Genomic DNA, 16339 nt, shown 5'->3' with positions numbered 1-16339 from the left:
GCAGTTCGCCGCCCCGGGACGAGCCCCACGCGCAGCTAGTGGAGGGCGCGAGCCCAGGACTGGGCCTCCCCGGCGCCCAGCGCCCCACACCCGGCTCCCAACCCGACTTCAAACCCGGCCCCAGGAGCGGCGGCACAAGTCCACCCGGCTGGGCAGGCGGCGCGGGGGAGGGTCAGCCCTCCGCCCGCAGCCCCAGACCCCGGTTGTTCCCTCCTACCCCCTCCCCGCCCCGGGGCGCCCGGTCCCCCTTTCTTCCCACCCTGGCCACCCGCTCCCACCCCGCCCCGGGGCGCGCGTGTCGGGCGCCGCCAAAGTTTCCGAGGGCGCGGAAAGTTGCGGGCTCGCGGGGGCAGGCGCCTACCTCGTGCGCCGAGCGCGGGCAGCAGCGCCAGGCAGAGCAGGGGCGCCAGGAGCGGTGGCATGCCTGCCCGCCGGCTGCCCGCCGCGTCCGGTGGGGGCCTCCTGCGCGGGCCGGCGGGACTCGGGCTCCCCGCGCGCGCCGGGAGAGCCCACGGGCGGCGGAGGCCCGCGACGGCCCTCTCCTTCTTGGCTGGCGGGCGGCGCTGGGCTCCGGTGGCCACTCGGCCCCCGCTCTGCGCCCCGGCTGGTTCCTTCGCTGCCCGCGCCGCGCCGCGCCCGCGCCCGCACCCACGCCCCTGCGCTCCGTCCCGCGGCCGAGGCACTAGTGAGGTGCAGGCGCCCGTGCGCTCCGCCCGCCGGCCCCGCCCCGGCCCCGCCCCCGCCGATCCCTCCGCAGCCCTTGCCCCCCGCCAGGCCGCGCCCCTCCGCGCGCCCCGACCCGCCGGCACCTCCCCCGGCCAGGGCACGCCGTCGGAGCCGGGTCCTCCGGGGTGGGGGGCCGCGGGGGGCGGGGGCTCGGGGCTCGGCCCTGGGGACTACTTCTCGTGCCGAAAGTTTCCAGGAGCCAAAAGTTTGGTCTCGGGCTGCGGAGGGATCCGGCGACGGTGCCGGGCCCAACGACAATTGGCAACCATTTGCATCTCAATGGCAGAGGGGGCTGGGGCTTGGAGGGAAAAGGGGAGCCTGCGGGGGCCAGGCCCCGTCGCGAGTTGATCCCCGAGAAGTGGGAAGGAGCGGCCGAAGCCAAGTTCAGGAAACCCTGGCCCCGGGGGCCCCTGCCCCGGAGCCCCGCGGTCGCAGCTTTAAGCCCCCGGAGGACCGAGGCTGGGGACCCCTGGCGTTGGCTGCCGGGGCACTTGACCCAGAGCAGGTGGCCTCGCCTCGCGGGCGGCCTCGGGAAGGAGGCCCCGAGTGACCCCGGGACCCGCCTCTGGAGGCCCCTTGGCCACCTCACTGTCCTGCCCCTTCTCCGGCGCCTCCTGCCTCTGGTGCCCCGCAAAGCGCGCGGCCGTCCTGGGTGCTCCCACGTGCTCCTTCCGGGTGATGGGTCTCTCCGCGCCCGTGTCAGACTTGGGCGTCATGTGCCCAGGCGGGCTAAGCGCTGGGCGTGCAAAATGCCTGCCATCGTCCTAGGAAACCAGAGGGCACGGCTCCTCAGGGGACAGACATCCCCATACCGGGCGCTGAGCAGCGGCGGGAGGGGCATCTATCCAGCGGGCATCCTGGACTAGGTGGGGGTCAGAGGGCAGCCTTAAAGGTGGAGAGGGGCGTCGCCAGGCGCAGTGCACAGGGCAGGACACACCAGCCTGCAGACCACCCGGAGCTGACGAGACGCACCCTTACCAGAGGCCCTGAGAGGTGGCCAGTCGGGGCGGGACAGGCAGGTTGCACACCTGGCCCGCCAGCCCTCCTCGGCCCGCCTGTTGTGGGCACTGGGGCAGCTGGGTGCTGTGAGCACTGGAGGGGCAGCTAGTGCAGGCCCCGGGCAGCTGCTTCCGGAGCCTCCCCGCCCGCCCGCCTCCTCCCAGGAGCTGGCTGCACCTCTCGGAGTCTGGGGCCACTTCTCTCGGGGCCAGTGCCCGGAGCGGGGGCCTGAGGCAGCAGAGACGTGCACACAGTAGCTACCCGGGCCCGGAGGAGCAGATTTTATTATTTATTTATTTATCGTGTTTGTTTATTTGTTTGTTAGAGCAGATTTTACAGACGGAAAGAGGGGCTGCGAAGTCCCTCCCCTGTCCCCCCTGCCCCCCAGCTCACGGACCCAGGGCTTTGCACACCACATGCCCCCTCTTCTGGGCGGGGGTGGGGGGTGGGGGGGACTGAAGGCCTCAAGCCAGCGCTGCTCTGGGACCACTGCCTGTGCGCCCCCGTGGGAGCCCTGTGTCTCTGCCCGCAGGCCCAGGCCCAAAGGACAGGACTGTCCAGCCCTGGTTTGGGAGCCAGTTCTCACCCTTCCTTCGGCCAAGGAGCAGCCCCGGGGGGGGGGGGGAGGAGCACGAGGGGGGGGCAGGAGGAGGACACTGGAAGAAGGGAGGAGGAGTCTTACCTGGGTCTGCCCAGCTGTGCCCACTCCACCCTGGGCCTCCACCAGACAGGGCCACGAGGCCTCCCCGGCTCCCCACCCCTGGGGCAGAGGAGGAGACCCCAGGAAAGCCGAAGTGCTGGGCCTGGGGAGGGGGCGGGCCGGCCTTGGCACAGGGATGCGAAGAAGAAGCAACTTCATTCACGAATGAGGGCAGATTTCTGGCCCCCCCTGGTCTCTCTGAGCCTCCTGAGGGGAGGGGGTGGGGTGCTGATGGGGGTCCTGGAGGCCTTCTCTTAGGGGGGAGCCCCGGGTGGCCCATGATGAGAGCTGAATGGGCAGCCGCCTGCAGTCACTGTGGGCTGCCTGCCTGCTCTGCGGGGCGGGGACGAGGTGGGCAGGGAGGCCCCTGCACAGGCCGCTCAGTGATGCCGCCCCGCTGGTCCCCTCCTTCCTGCTCTGCAGGTACTGCCCGGGCCCCCCTAGCCCGGGGTGGGGGAGCATCATGCTCCCCTCGTTCTGGCTCCAGTCAGGCCGGTGGGGCCTGGTCGAAGCGGACAGGTGGGCGGTGCGTGCACACAGCAGGGCTGGGCGCACCGTAGCCTCCTTGCTGCAAATTATTCACAGTGTGTGTGTGTGTGGGGGGGGTCAGACTTGGGGTGCAGGCACAGTGGCCCTGGAGCAAGAGGAGGGGTGTCAGGGGCAGAGACAAGGCCTGGCGGCTGGGTTGAGAGGGGGGTGGTCTGTGAGGGTGCGTGGCCTGGCCCGGGGGTGGGGGGGTGGGGGGGGAGGGTAACGGCTGGGGCCGCTGTGGGAAGATCCCAGAACACAGACGGGTTCAATCTCCGTCTTCTGAGGTTGATTGTAAAACAGATCTGAGCTGCTTGCAAAGACAGCGCCGGGAGACTGAGAGTGTCCGGCCTCTCCCCCCTCCCCCCGCCGCCCCCCAAACCCTCCCGGCACGGCCAGACCCAGGCCCAGCACCGAGGGGCCGTCACTGCCCCGGCCTCCTGTTTCCGCTCTGTGAGGTGATCTTTCAAGGCCTCTCTGCCTTTCCCGCCTGCACCCCCGGAACAACCCCCGTGCTGCGCGCTTCGGGTTAATGGCTGTGGTTTCAGGTGCGTCCCCCGTGGTGGCTCGGCCGTGAGCAGTGCCTCCAAGCGGGACAGGCCTGGGGGCCCCGTCTCAGGGCACCCCTCGTCCTCCGCAGGAGGCTGGGGTCTCGAACGGCTTCCCTGCCTGTCCCTCGCCCCTTAGGCGGGAACCCACTGTCCCTGGGCCCAGCGCGAACCCCAGGCTGCTGCGTTGAGTCGCTTTCCTGCTCCACCTCCTGTGTGCTCTGTCCTCTGCTGATGTGACCCACCTTCCCCCCTCAGCCTTCACCTCCTGCCGGAGGCCACCCAGAGCCTGGGGGCCTCCCCGCTCCTGCCCCTGCCCCTGTGGGTCCCTGCCCGCGCCCCCCCCCCCCCCAGATGCAGGCTGCTCTGTGACGAATGGAGGGCTCCCGAATGCGGGGCTCTGCCCAGGTCCCTGCCCTGCGGGGATCCCGTTCCCCTGGGCACCACGCCCGCCACTACCTGGGAGCCCCAGGGCCTCTCCCTGCTGCCCACGAGGCCTGGGAAGCAGGGTCAGCACCCCAGACGCGGGCACGGAGCCTGGGGAGCACGTTGCCCGGGCAAGTCCCCGGCAGGTAGGCCTGGCTGACGGGCTCCGAGGGCTGCAAACCTGGCCATGGGGCCGACCGGTACCTGTCTTCTGAGAAAAGGCTGCAGGTGGGCACAGCAGTGCAGGCTGAGCCAGGGACCACCTGCCCGTCCTCTCTGGGCGGCTCAGGGCTCAGCGACCACCCGCACCTCCCAGCCGCCCGGACTGCTCAGTGTGGTCCGACAGCAGGTGGCCCGGGGCAGGCCTCCGGGCCCCAGAAGGAAGGCTCTATCCAGCCCCCAGCCCCTCTGCCGCCCACAGGGCGGGCTGAGCGGGGCCCGGGGCTGGGCCGCTCAGGGCTCAGTGACCACCTCTGGGCGCCCCATGGAGACCGGCAGCCTCAGTGGGCTGGGCAGCCCAAATCAGAGGGCTGCAGAGGAGGGCACGGTGGGGGCCTGCGTTCCCAGACACTGTCTGAGCTCAGAGCTCAGAGCAGACACCTCAGGCAGGGCTGGCTGCGTCCTCCCACCCCCATGCCCGATGACAGGGAAGATGCCGCCGTGCCCATGGTACGGACTGGACCGGGATGCCCCAGCGGCGTTGAGGAGCCCAGCCTGGCACCAGGGTCTGTCCATACCAGCTCCAACCCCCCAGATCCTGGGACCCCTGCCGAGCCTGCTGGGGTGGGGCTGTAAGGGGGACCCTCCTCGGCCTTGGGGAGCGTCCACCCTGCTGGGCCCTGCAGGCCTAGCTCAGAACTTTCTCCAGAAAGAAAGGGCCTCAGGGGACGAAACTGCGGGGCCCCACCCCCTGGGCTTCGGTACAAACGGAGGCTCCATGGCCTGAGTCACTGGCAGCAATGCCAGCCCGGGAGTCCCTCCTCCCTGCCCGTCTCCTCCCACCTCCTTCCTCTTCCTCCCTCCTCCTTCTCTCTCTTCCTTCCCCCTTTTCCTTTCTGGGGTTAAAAATAGCTGGAAATTCCTTTTTTTAGGGTTCCAGGCTTCCCACCGCAAAATCCTTCTGTGCCGGGAGGAATTGCTGAAGGGGGCCCAGGGGGTCCTGCAGGGGGGTCGCCGCCTCCCACGGCCCCCCACGCACCCCCTGCCCGGTCCCCAGTGGGGCTCGCCATCCTTGGCCCCCCGCCACCCGCCCACAGGCACTCCGAGCCCCTCGCGGCTTCTCCCGTTCGCTCCAGACACATTTAAACTTGCTCAGAACTTCCGTCCTCCCCCGCACCCCCACCCCCACCCCCAGCCTCCGTGAGAAGCAGCCGGCCTGGAGTGGGGCTTGGGTTTCAGGGAGCGGGGGATTGTGCTCCCGGGTTGGGGGAGCGCAGGCGCGAGCAGGTAGGGCACATCTGCGAGCGATTTTCCTGTCTCGGGGGAAGGGGAAACCCCGTAGCCCTTAAGTCAGACCAGAATCCTCCGCGTCTGCCCTGACAGCTCAGGAAAAATGTGCCAAACCCAGGCGGCTGAGTGTCGGCGTGGGAATGTTGGTTTAGTCAGAGACGCGCTCGGGGCCATTTAAATAAGAACAGGCGCTTGGGTGGCTACTGCCAGGGGACATGCCTGCCCGGCTCCTGCCCGTCCTGAGCCTGAGCCGGCTCCTATCGCCGCCCGCATCTCTCTCACTCCCGGCCTCTGCTGCCTCCTTATCGCCGCCATCGGCGTCGCGCCGGGAAGCATTTGGTGCAATAACTTTAAAACCAGCCGGGAAGCTGGTCTCTCGGTGGCCAGGGCCGCGGGGCGGGGGCGGGGCTGCGGGGAGGCCTGGCTCGAGGGCTCGGCCGCTGGAGGGTCTTTGCACAACATGAATCAGACGGACAGGCACCGGCCGCAGATAAACGCAGCCGCGGGGATGGCCACGCAGGCCCAGAGGACCCGCTGGGGCTGGCGGGCGTGGGAACCCACGGCCACTCCGCCTCGTGCCTGGGATGCTGTGCTCAGCCAAGCGACCCGCACGCCAGACCCACCTTCAGGGCGGTGTCCTGAGCCGGGAGTGAGGACGGGGGGCGGGGGGCTGAGCACCCACAGAGTGAGCACCCGGCTGACCCCTGGAGCTGGGGAGGGCGGAGGGCCTCCCTGGTGTGTCACTGGATGGCTCCCAGGCATCCAAGCAGAGCTGGTTCCCGCTACCTGAGGGAGGGCGGCTGGGAAGGGGTGCGGGGTGGGGGGTGTGTGTGCAGGTGGGGCAGTCCCCCTCGGCCGCCACCCCCCGGGGACTGTGGGGGAGCCGGGACGTCCCAAGACGAGGAGACCTCCATTCTGTCTTCTTGAAGGAGAGATTTCAGTTGGGAGTCCAGGGCGGCAGAGCAGACACGAATGCATCGGCCGCAGCAGCACACTCAGGACAGGAAACACGAGGGCCTTAGAAGAAGCCACAGGAGAGCCGGGCGGGGCTGCCCTGGCTCAGGGGGAGGCAGAGAAAAAGGGGGCCTCTGGGACAGGGTCGGGGTGAGCCCCGGACGAGCTGCCGCTGCCCATCGCAAGTCTCATGGGGTCCCTTAGAGCAGTGGTTCTCAACCTTCCTAATGCCAAGACCCTTTAATACAGCTCCTCATGTTGTGGTGACCCCCAACCATAACATTATTTTCGTGGCCACTTCATCACTGTAATGTTGCTACTGTTATGAATCGTCATGTAAATATCTGATATGCAGGATGTATTTTCATTGTTACAAATGGAACATAATTAAAGCATAGTGATGAATCACAAAAACAATATGTAATTATATATGTGTTTCCGATGGTCTTAGGCGACCCCTGTGAAAGGGTCGTTCGACCCCAAAGGGGTTGTGACCCACAGGTTGAGAACCGCTGCCTTAGAGGGAAGAAGGGGGGAGGACTGGTGTGGGGCACTCCCCTGGGGGACAGCACGGGAGAGCGGGAGTCTGCGCGGGACCCCTGAGGCCCTCCTGGGCCCGAGTTCACGCGGGGTGGGGGGGCGGGGAGGAAGGTCAGGGAGGGTCCGAGCTGAGCGACCAGCCATAGGGAAGGTCGGGGAGGGAAGGTCGGGGAGGGAAGGTCGGGGAGGGAAGGTCAGGGAGCAGGGGCCGCCCTCGGGCCAGCACCTTGCTCTCCCAGTTTTGCCCTTTGCTAGGTTCCCGGGGCTTCTGCCCTGTGACCTGCGTACCTGGCCCATCGTCCTCGCTCTGCTCACGGCTGCCTGACCGCCTGTGACAGATGGGACAGGTGCCCCGCGGCCTCTCTGGGGCCCTCACTCCTGGGGTGTCTGTTCTGCTTTCCCCAAAGCTGGGCCGAGTGTGGCTGTACTCGCTCACGTCGGCTCCTCACTCAGGACCTGGGGCCCCGCAGTGACCTCGAGAAGAACCCAAAGCAAAGCCGATGGATGGGCATCACTGAGCCGCCCTGGCTCCCACACCCCCAGGAGCGGCACACCGGTCCCCCAGGCCCAGCCCGGGCTGTGCTAGGTGCTGGGCTGGGACAGTGACCAAGACCAGGTCCTTCTCGGCGGCACGCGTGCTCAGGGAGGAGCACAGTAGAGGGATGTAGGGGGGCGATGGGTGGGGCGGCCGAGTGCTGGGCGCCATTCAAATGAGAGTCAGCACGGGAGGCTTTGGGGGGGGGGGGGGGAGGCGAGACCCAGGGAGCAGGAGGCAGGCCCTGCAGGCATCTGGGAAGAGCCTTCCTCGAGGCGCAGCACGTCCTGGCCTCGCCCCCCTCTCTGCTCCTCCAGGCCGAGCCAGAGCCCAGGCCCGAGGCCTCGCCCCCGCCCCGCCAGCCTGGCTGTGCCTTCAGCCGGGGGTCGGTCCTTCCTGCAGAACTGGGTCGACTCCGACTCTGTCTCCCTCGCCCACTTGCCTGCCCGCCAGGAGCTGGTCCCGCTGTGTCCCCGGCCGCCCATGGGGTGCTAGGCTCCCCGGGACCCATGACACGCGGCCTTATTTGGCAATGGGGCCTTTGCAGAGGGGATCCCGCTGAGATGAGTTAGACTGGGGGGGGGGGGGGGGGTGATCCAGTGGCTGGGGTTCTGAGGCGAGGACATCGGGGCACAGATGCAGAGAAAAGGGGTGGTGGGCCCAGGCCCAGGAAAGCCAGGGTTGCCAGCAGCTGGCGGGCGCTGCAGAGGCCGGAGCCGCGGCGGCAGGAGCGGCCCTGCCACCCCGGGGCTCAGGCTTTGGGCCTCGGAGCCGGGAGAGGAGAGGCTCTGCTCTCTGAGGCTCTGCCTTTGGGGTCACGGTTATGTGGCCCCAAGAGACTGACACGGGGTGGAGGAATCTTAATGCAAAGAAAGCTGGTGTTTAGTTTCACGAGCTTTGCACAAGGTGGGGGGGGGGGCGGCGAGAAGAGGTGAGGAGGTCGCTGGAGGTCGGGTCCCTGAGGGGCAGGGCGAGTGGTGGGGTGGCACCTGCTCGCCCACCTGCTGGCATGTGGCCGCCACGGCCCCCTTTGCGGGAACCACATACCCAGAGGCCTTTCCGTCTGAAAAGAAGGCGGGCTCGGCCCGTCAGGCAGCGGAGGGGCTGGGCCGGCCGGGCGCGCCCCCGGCTAACGGCTGCTGTTCTGTGTCCAGCCTGGTCCGTGGAGCCGACCAATCCGCTTCGGGAACGGCCACTGGGAGACCTGGACGTGCCGTGTCCCCACACACAGACCCCGCTGGCCGGACCCCGACGCCGGCGGGAACCCCAGGCTTTCCCGGGAGCACTCGGAGCTGAGGTGGCGGCAGCCATGCAGGCCGGTTTCTGTTTGGTTTGGGTTTTTGTTAAGCCTCACCCCAGGATATTTTTCCGTTGATTTTTTTTTTAAGAGGGAGGGAGGGAGGCAGAGAGGGAGGGAAGGAGGGAGGGAGGCAGAGTGGGAGGGAAGGAGGGAGGGAGAGGAAGAGAGAGAGAGAGAGAGACACTGATGTGAGAGAGAGAGACACTGATGGGTTGCCCCACACCCCCACGCATCCAGACCCGGGCCAGGGGCGGCGTCTGTAACCCAGGTACGTGCCTATGACTGGGACTCGAACATGCGACCTTTTGGTGCAAGAGCCGTGGCTCTGCCCGAGCCCTACCAGCCGGGGGGGCGCTTTCTCGCGTGTTCCTGCTCCAGGTCCCTGGCAGCGCAGCCCGGGCCATGTTGGGGTGGCATGCGCCCCCATCTGTGCCCTCCTGGCTGCCTCCTCAGTGCGAACGGCGGGGGGGAGGGGGGGCGGCGCGCGGAGACCTCGTCCGGCCTCCTTCCCTCAGTGAGCGCAGCTTCTCCTGCAGAAAGGTGGGCTGTGGGCTCCGAAGCCACAGGAGGGGCCCCGGGCGCTCTGGGCTGTCCCTGCTCTGCTCACCGCGGCCTTGGCTGGGCCGCTGGGTGCCAAGGCTCCCTCTGTGTGGACGCGCCTGCGCTCGGGCCATGAGCACACCTGGGGGTGGGGATCGCCCCCCAGGACTCTGCAGGGGGGTTGTGGTTCTGGGCCCTCGGCCCCTGCCACACGCCCAGAGAGGCACCAGCTCCAAGGACACCCTGCAGGCGGGCACTCCGGCAGCTTCCCACGGGCAGATGGGGAGGAGCCCGAGGCACTGGTCAGCTCTCCAGGCCACTGACACACACAGAGAGACAGGCACGCATGCACACACATGCACATGCACAGACACACACATGCACAGACAGGCATGCACACAGAGACACGCATACGCATGCACAGACATGCATAGACGGGCATGCACACAGAGACATGCACACACATGCACAACACATGCGCACGCATGCACAGACATGCATAGACACATATGCACACGACACACTGACACATACACACACACACACACCCCGGCATTGGGCCCAGCCCTGAGCCAGGCCGGGGGGACCAGCGGTGTCTCCGTCGGAGGCAGAGAGGCGGGGAAGGAAGGTGTGAGGTGCGGGAGCAGCGTTTCCTCCTTTCGCGGCGAGGCTGGTTTAGGGAAACAAGCCGCGTGCTGACCGGCCGCGAGGTTTTCACAAATGAAAACGGCTCTTCCCCGGGAAACGGACGCGCTGCCCGTGGAAGCCGCTCTCTCGGGCTGTGACTCTGGCTCTGTCGTAAGAAACCAAGAGGCGCAGAGAGGACCTCTGGCCCGCCCCTTCCTGCCCAGGAGGGTCCGAGGAGAGGCCCTCGGCGGCGCGGCCCCGGTGAGTCCGTATGGAGTCAGCGCCCGGCCTGGTCAGCTGGGCCCCTAGGCCGCGGTGTCGCTGCTCCCGGCCCGAGCGCGGATTGGCCTGCCCCGGGGTTCCCTTCACTCTCAGCCACCTGCCAGTCGCCCCCCACTTCTGAAGTCTAAGGCACCCCTTGCCCCTTCGCCCCACACGTCTCCCAGGCCAGTCGTCGCCCTCGGGGCTGTGGTGCGTGGCTTCCCAGGCCGCCCTGGAATCCCCGCGGCTCCCCGGCCCCGCGTGACCAGCCGCCGGCTGCACCTCCGTGGGAGGACAGGCTCCTTCCAGGATGAAGGGTCAAACCCCAACGTGCAGGAGGGGCAGTCACAGCGCCGGCAGCCCGAGTCCTCGGACACAGGCCTTCTCTTCTCTCCAGGGGGACCCGCAGGCCAGTCTAACCAGGGCGCCTGCGTGGGGGCAGCCGGCTCCTCCCTGCACCCCGGCCCCCTGACCGCCGGCTCCTCATTCCAGCCCCGCAGCGGGACGTGCTCCTGCGGCGGGGGTGCTGGGCGCTGCCAGGTGTCCCCAGAGCCGGCGGTGCGGACGCTCAGCCCGGACCAGCGCGGGGAAGGGACCGTGGGGACCCCAGGGCCTGGGACGGAGAGGGCGGTGCTCAGGGCCCAGGGCGTGGGAGGCACAGCCAGCACGGGAGCCCAGGCCGCGGCCCCAGCTGGGGCTGGGTAACAGCTAAACTGCTGCCGCCTGTGGGGTGTCAGGGGAAGGACCGCGCAGGCTTCGGGGCTGACCCCCCCAGGAGCCCACCTGCCCCCCATCCCAGCGTCCTGCGGCTGCCACGCCAGGTGGGAAAGCGCTTGGAGCAGACCCTCCCCAGCCCACAGCTGGTCACGCTGACCCCCCACGCACCCCCACTTCCTCCTGGATGGCCCAGCCGTTTGAGGGGACACCACCTGCCCCCAGGGCCCCAGAGCCCCCTTTGGCCCCCCACCTGCTCCCGTGATGCTTCCTCACAGGGACTCCGGGGCCATCTGGCAGGTCGCTGGCGGCGGTGGGGAAGCACAGCTCGGCTGGGAAGGGCCCCACCTGACCTGTGGCTCCCAGCGCTGAGCTGGGCTCCCTCCACCCCAGGGCGGGCCGGTGTCTCCTCAGCCAGGCGCTCCGGGACCTCAGCCTCACAAGCAGCCGGACTCAGGGGCTCCCAGGGGCCCCCACCCCCGCCCCCCATGCCTGTCTACTTTAGAAAAAGGCCTCCATCACCTGGACACACGGCCCTGCGTCCAGCCCAGGGGCCAGCAGGAACCGACAGACCAGCCTGGCCCTGGTGGGGGCTCCTTTCTGCCCTGAGAGGGGCCCCTGACCCCCATGTCCTAGCTCCTCAGGTAGGTCCCGCTCTCCTTCCCAACCCACAGAGAGCTGAGGGGGCCAGGCAGGGGAGGGGGAGGACGTGCCCCCCCCCAGCAGGCGGCTGAGAGAAGGTGGGGGCAGGAGGTGGGCACCTGGGGCCTCACCCGGGAGGGTGCCTTGCTCCCAGCACTGGGGTCTTTGGCCAGCTGCCCCCAGGGGCCCCAGGAAGGCCAGACCTGCAGGGGGGATGCCCCCAGGGACTGTCCCCTCCTGACTCACAGGAGATGAGGCCTCACACCCTCGTGCTGTGACTCCTTGCCTGGCTGAGCCTTGCTTTTCTCCTCCAGAAAATGGGGCTGTTTCTTCTGCCCATTGGCCCCGTCAGGCGGCCCGGGAGGGACAGGAAACGCGGGTGCAAACGCTGGGTGAGCCATGCGGGCTGTAGACCTGCCCACCAGGCGACCTGCGCGGCTCAGGGCCCCGCCACCTGGGAGGCCCCGCCTGGAGCTGCCCCGGGCATGTGTCACTCACAGACCAGGGGCAGGTGCTTCGCAGCAAGTGAGTCCTTGCAGGGACCCTCCCTGCAGCGCCCCAGCCCCCGCCCCTGAGGGGCCCCCCACCTCAGCTCTGGACCCCGTCTGGGAGCTTCCTGGGACCTGGAAGGTGGGGTCACCACCCTGCTCCCCAACCAAAGGCACGCCCTGGAAATGTGGGCGGGACCCCCAGCCCTGAGAACTCCAGTTGCCATTCAGCCCGAGAGCAGGGACTGACCGCCCAGAGCCCGCCCCGCAGGGGACCTGGCGCTGGTTCTGGCCTCCAGGGCGAGTATAGTGGGCAGCTCATCGCAGCTCCGGGCAGCCCGGGACAGGCGGCAACCACCCCCCACCATAGGGTGCGGGACAGGCAGCTTCCTGCAGGAGCCACAGCCCAGCAGCGTGGGCCACTGGAGAGCAGGGAGGGACGTAAGGACGGGGTGGGGGGCAGTGTGGGCAGCCAGCAGGGCTGGAGCAGACCTGCCCCCCCAGCCGCAGACCTGCCCCCCAGCCGCAGACCTGCCCCCCAGCCGCAGACCTGCCCCCCAGCCGCCCAGGCCTGGCAGAGGCTGCAGATGGAGTCTGACGGTTCTTGTGGGGATGAGGCTGCGGAGCCAGGCCAAGGCAGGCCCCTGGGGTGCAGTAAACAGGAAGCCCCACGGGGCCGGAGCCCCAGCGACAGAGGAAAGGGCCGGGTCAGATGCCGCGTAGAACGTTCAGAGCAGCCGGAAGCGACGGCTTCTCCGTGTCTGTGTCCACCCCGCGGTGCTGAGCCGGCTCGGCGAGTCCGCCACCAGAGCCCGGCACGTGTGACTCTCGGGAGCCCACAGCCCGGCCGGATCGGGGCCCGTGCCACGTCCGCCATGAGGCCCAGGCTCCCCCGCCGGCTGGCGAGGCCTCTGAGGCCTCCCCCTCCCTCCCAGCCCTCCGCCGGCCCTGGCCTGGCGCCCCCGCTGGAGCCGTGCCCGGGACACTGAGGCCTGGGAGGCAGGGCCGGCTCGTGCCCTCCACGCAGCTCAGACACCCCCTGGTCTGCGTCTGCAGTGGGGTCTTTGGGAGGGTTTGGGGGGGTCTGGGGGTTGGAAGGAACGTGCGGTGAGGGTTGAGCTGTGGCTCCCAGTTTTGGGAGCAGGTAGGTCCCCACTGGGACCGTGACCCAGAGCAGAGCCTGGCGCAACCCAAACCACCGTTCCAACCACCCGGAACCGGGGATGTCGGGGTGGCTGCCTCCACTCGCGTGTGGCGTGAAGGGCACGTGTCGTGACGTCCCCAGAGAGAAGCCCAGGGGGCAGCGGGAGCTGAGTGGCAGCCGGGAGGGGTGCTGGCGGCGTGGCTTCCTGTGGGGAGGGGTGCCCTGGGCCAGGGCAGAGAACGTGCCCAACGCCGCTCAATTACCCACTTTGTCATTTAAAAAAAATTTTTTTTATTGATTTCAGAGAGGAAGGGAGAGGGAGAGAGGATAGAAACACCAGTGAGAAAGAACCGTGGACCGGCTGCCTCCCGCACGCCCCCCACTGGGGATCGAGCCTGCGACCCGGGCCTGTGCCCCGGCCGGAATCGAACCCGTGACCTCCTGGTTCCTGGGTCGATGCTCAGCCACGGAGCCGCGCTGGCGGGCTGAAGTGCCCACTTTAACGTGTCCAAGTCCACGTGCTGTGAATCTCACCTCAACTGGAAAACCAAAAGGATGAGAGGGCTCGGGGAGCAGACCCCACCCGCCCTGCCCCTGCCCGCGAGGCACAGCCCCTGCCAGGAGGGCGGCAGCCTGGCCTGGCCAAGGGCACCGCGGTGGGGGCTCGAACCCAGGCCTCCCTCTGCGCGGTGCAGGCCGGGGAGGCACCTGGCGGCTTTACCTGCAGAAGCAGCCTGGGTGTGGGGACGGGTGAGGGCCCGTCTGGGCCAAGGGCTGTGTCCCCGAAGGCGTCCTGGGAGGCAGGCAGAGGTGGGCCAGGCCTGGGCACAGGCCGGGGAGCAGGCCGGCGTGTGGGGCCACACCCTCGGGCTCCGTCCCGACGGTCAGCCCTCCGCCCACATCCGGGTGGTTGATGGCCAGGGTCTGGCTCTGACCCTGCATATCAGCAGCTCCGGCCCCTGCCTTCCCGTCCCTCTGGCCCTTCACCCCACTAGGCTTCCCCCTCCCCCTCCCCCTGCTGTCGCCCAGGGCCCCACGTCCTGCCAGGCCCCCTAATGGGAAGACAGGCCCCAGCACCACTGCCCGGGGTGGGGCTCGCCTTAGCCGAGCGGGGGTGGGGGGGCTGTGGCACAGACCCCCCTGTCCTGACTCTGGGTGTTCTGGCCACTTGCAGGCAGCCTGGGGAGATCTGGGGCCCCCGCCCGCCCCCCACAGCTCAGGCCCTAATCCTCCCCCAGGGGGTCCTCCCTCCCTCCCCCTCCCTTCCTCCATCAGTGTCCCTGGCAGCCCCCGCTACTCCCTGTGCCTCAGTTTCCTCATCCTCACAAGGAGAACTTGGTCCTCCCAGCACCAGGGACCGCTTGCCTTTGGCCACCTTCCCACTCCCAGCGCTGCCTCTACCAGGGAGCCCTCCTGGCTTGTTCTGATACTGACAGGGTCCAGTGGGCCAACTCCGTGGAGCTGGGGCCTCAGAGCCTGTCTCTCTCTCTGTCCCGTCCCCGGGGGGCCAGCCGGGCCCAGCCCTGCCTCAACGAGGAGGGAAGAGCTGCCTGTGAGTGGGCCCCTGGCCTGATGGCTACTTGGTCCTGGCTGCCCACTGCCCGGCAGTGCCCCCTTCCTGGGGCCGTGAATGCCAGGACAGGGCCGGTCAGGGCCCCGCACCCCCGACCTCTCTTTGGGGACAGCGTGATGTCCCATGGCTGGGACAGAGAGAGGGACAGAGCCCCCCCCCCCCCGGGCCTCCCGGCTGCCCCCGGCCTCCTCTCCCTCAGGGCCTCTTCTTCCCGTGTCCTCCTCGGGCCGCCTGCCTCCTGCTCCCGCACCAGGTGCACCCCCTCCCTGCTCCTGGAGCCCAGCCCAGCACCTTGCGTGGGCAGCAGCCATCAGACCGGCTGCGGTGTCTGGGGTGCTGACCCCCACGGCCTCCTGCAGCGATGGCAGTGGGGAGAGGTCTCGGCCCACAGGGACACGTGTAGCCTCTGAGCCGCCAGCAGACACCCCTGGGCCTGCAGGGTGGATCCCACCAGCGTCTGGGACCCCACCCTGCCCACCACAGCCCGAGCACCTTTCCCACAGCCTCAGCTGATCCCTCCCTCCCCCTCCCTCCTCCTCCCCCTCCTCCCCTCCCCCTCCCCGCCCTCCCCTTAGCATCACCCCCCCCACCCCCCCACCCCCCCACCCCCACCCCCCCACCCCCCACCCCCCCACCCCCCCACCCCCCACCCCCCCCACCCGCGCGCAGAGCAGACATCCTCTCGGGGCAGGGGTCTCAGTCCTGTTTTACGCTGAGACACCGAGGCCAGCGGGGAGGCCGCAGGGTTAGCCGCTGCCCCGGTGTGGGTGCACCTGGTGGTGTGAGTTGCCCTCCATCCCTCCTCCTGGTGCCCGGCCCATCCATCCCAGTCAGAGTTCTGGCTCTGCCACGGCAGGTGTGAATGGCAGGTGTGAATGGCAGGAGCTCACCGACCGGCCTCTGGGCTGGCGGCATTCCTGGGATGCTTCCGCCGTTCACCAGGCACTAGCTTCGCACACTCCACACACTCGGGGCCTCGCACACAAAGGAGCCCCTGGCCAGCCCCCTCCTCCGCCTCCTCCCACCCCATTGTCCTCTCCTCTGGGGGAGACAGTGTGGGGGCTGCTGGGAGGGGGACCCAGGCCCTGTCCCTTTCTCCAGGGCAGGAGGGGGCTCCTGGGGGCTGGGAAGGCTGGGAGAGGATGAATTGCCATGCAAATGAGATGCTGATGAACCGGAGTCCAGTGACCTGCCCTCGCCCCACGCCCACCTCTGGGCTGAGAACTGAGCCAGCTCCTCAGCCTCCCCCCACCCACCCCACCCCGTCCGTCCCCCCATCACCCCGCCTCAGCCTCCTCGTTCTCTCCTCTGTCTGGGCCCAGCCTGGTGGTGCCCTCCCCGGCTGGTCCTTGTCCCACCCACGCTGCCTGCCACCCGTGGCCTCTGCCAAGGTCCGATTTGAGAGGATGGGGCCGATGTGGTCAGAGCCGACCTGCGGGGCCGGCACAGCGGTGCTTGATGAACGACTAAGCAACCTCCTCCTCCCCCTCCTGCTCCCACATGGAGCCCCGACCCAACCTCTCCCCCCTTCCGTCCGCCTGGAGCTGAGAGGGAACAGGTCCCCGTGTTCACAGCTCAGCCAGGCCCAGGGCGTGAGGACAGCTGGCCCGGCGCCGGGTCCTGCCCTGGAGGTTTCTCTGCGCCT

General features: G+C 68.7%; 1 protein-coding gene across 3 annotated transcripts in view; it reads right to left on the bottom strand.

Annotated features, from left to right (window-relative positions):
• Positions 1–681, bottom strand: part of NOTCH1 (notch receptor 1) — a 46431-nt gene extending 45750 nt beyond the window's left edge. For all 3 annotated transcript variants that reach the window (XM_036306807.1, XM_036306808.1, XM_036306809.1), the window contains exon 1: positions 362–681. In XM_036306807.1, the coding sequence (XP_036162700.1) occupies positions 362–422 (61 nt within the window). In that variant the 5' untranslated portion in view covers positions 423–681. The remainder of the gene's footprint in view (positions 1–361) is intronic.
• Between the last annotated feature and the right edge of the window lie 15658 nt (positions 682–16339).

The sequence above is a fragment of the Myotis myotis genome, unplaced genomic scaffold (assembly GCF_014108235.1).
Source record: "Myotis myotis isolate mMyoMyo1 unplaced genomic scaffold, mMyoMyo1.p scaffold_m19_p_44, whole genome shotgun sequence".
Classification (NCBI taxonomy): domain Eukaryota; kingdom Metazoa; phylum Chordata; class Mammalia; order Chiroptera; family Vespertilionidae; genus Myotis; species Myotis myotis.
The sequence above is the reverse complement of the archived record's forward strand: the minus strand, read 5'-3'. Positions and strand labels throughout refer to the sequence as shown.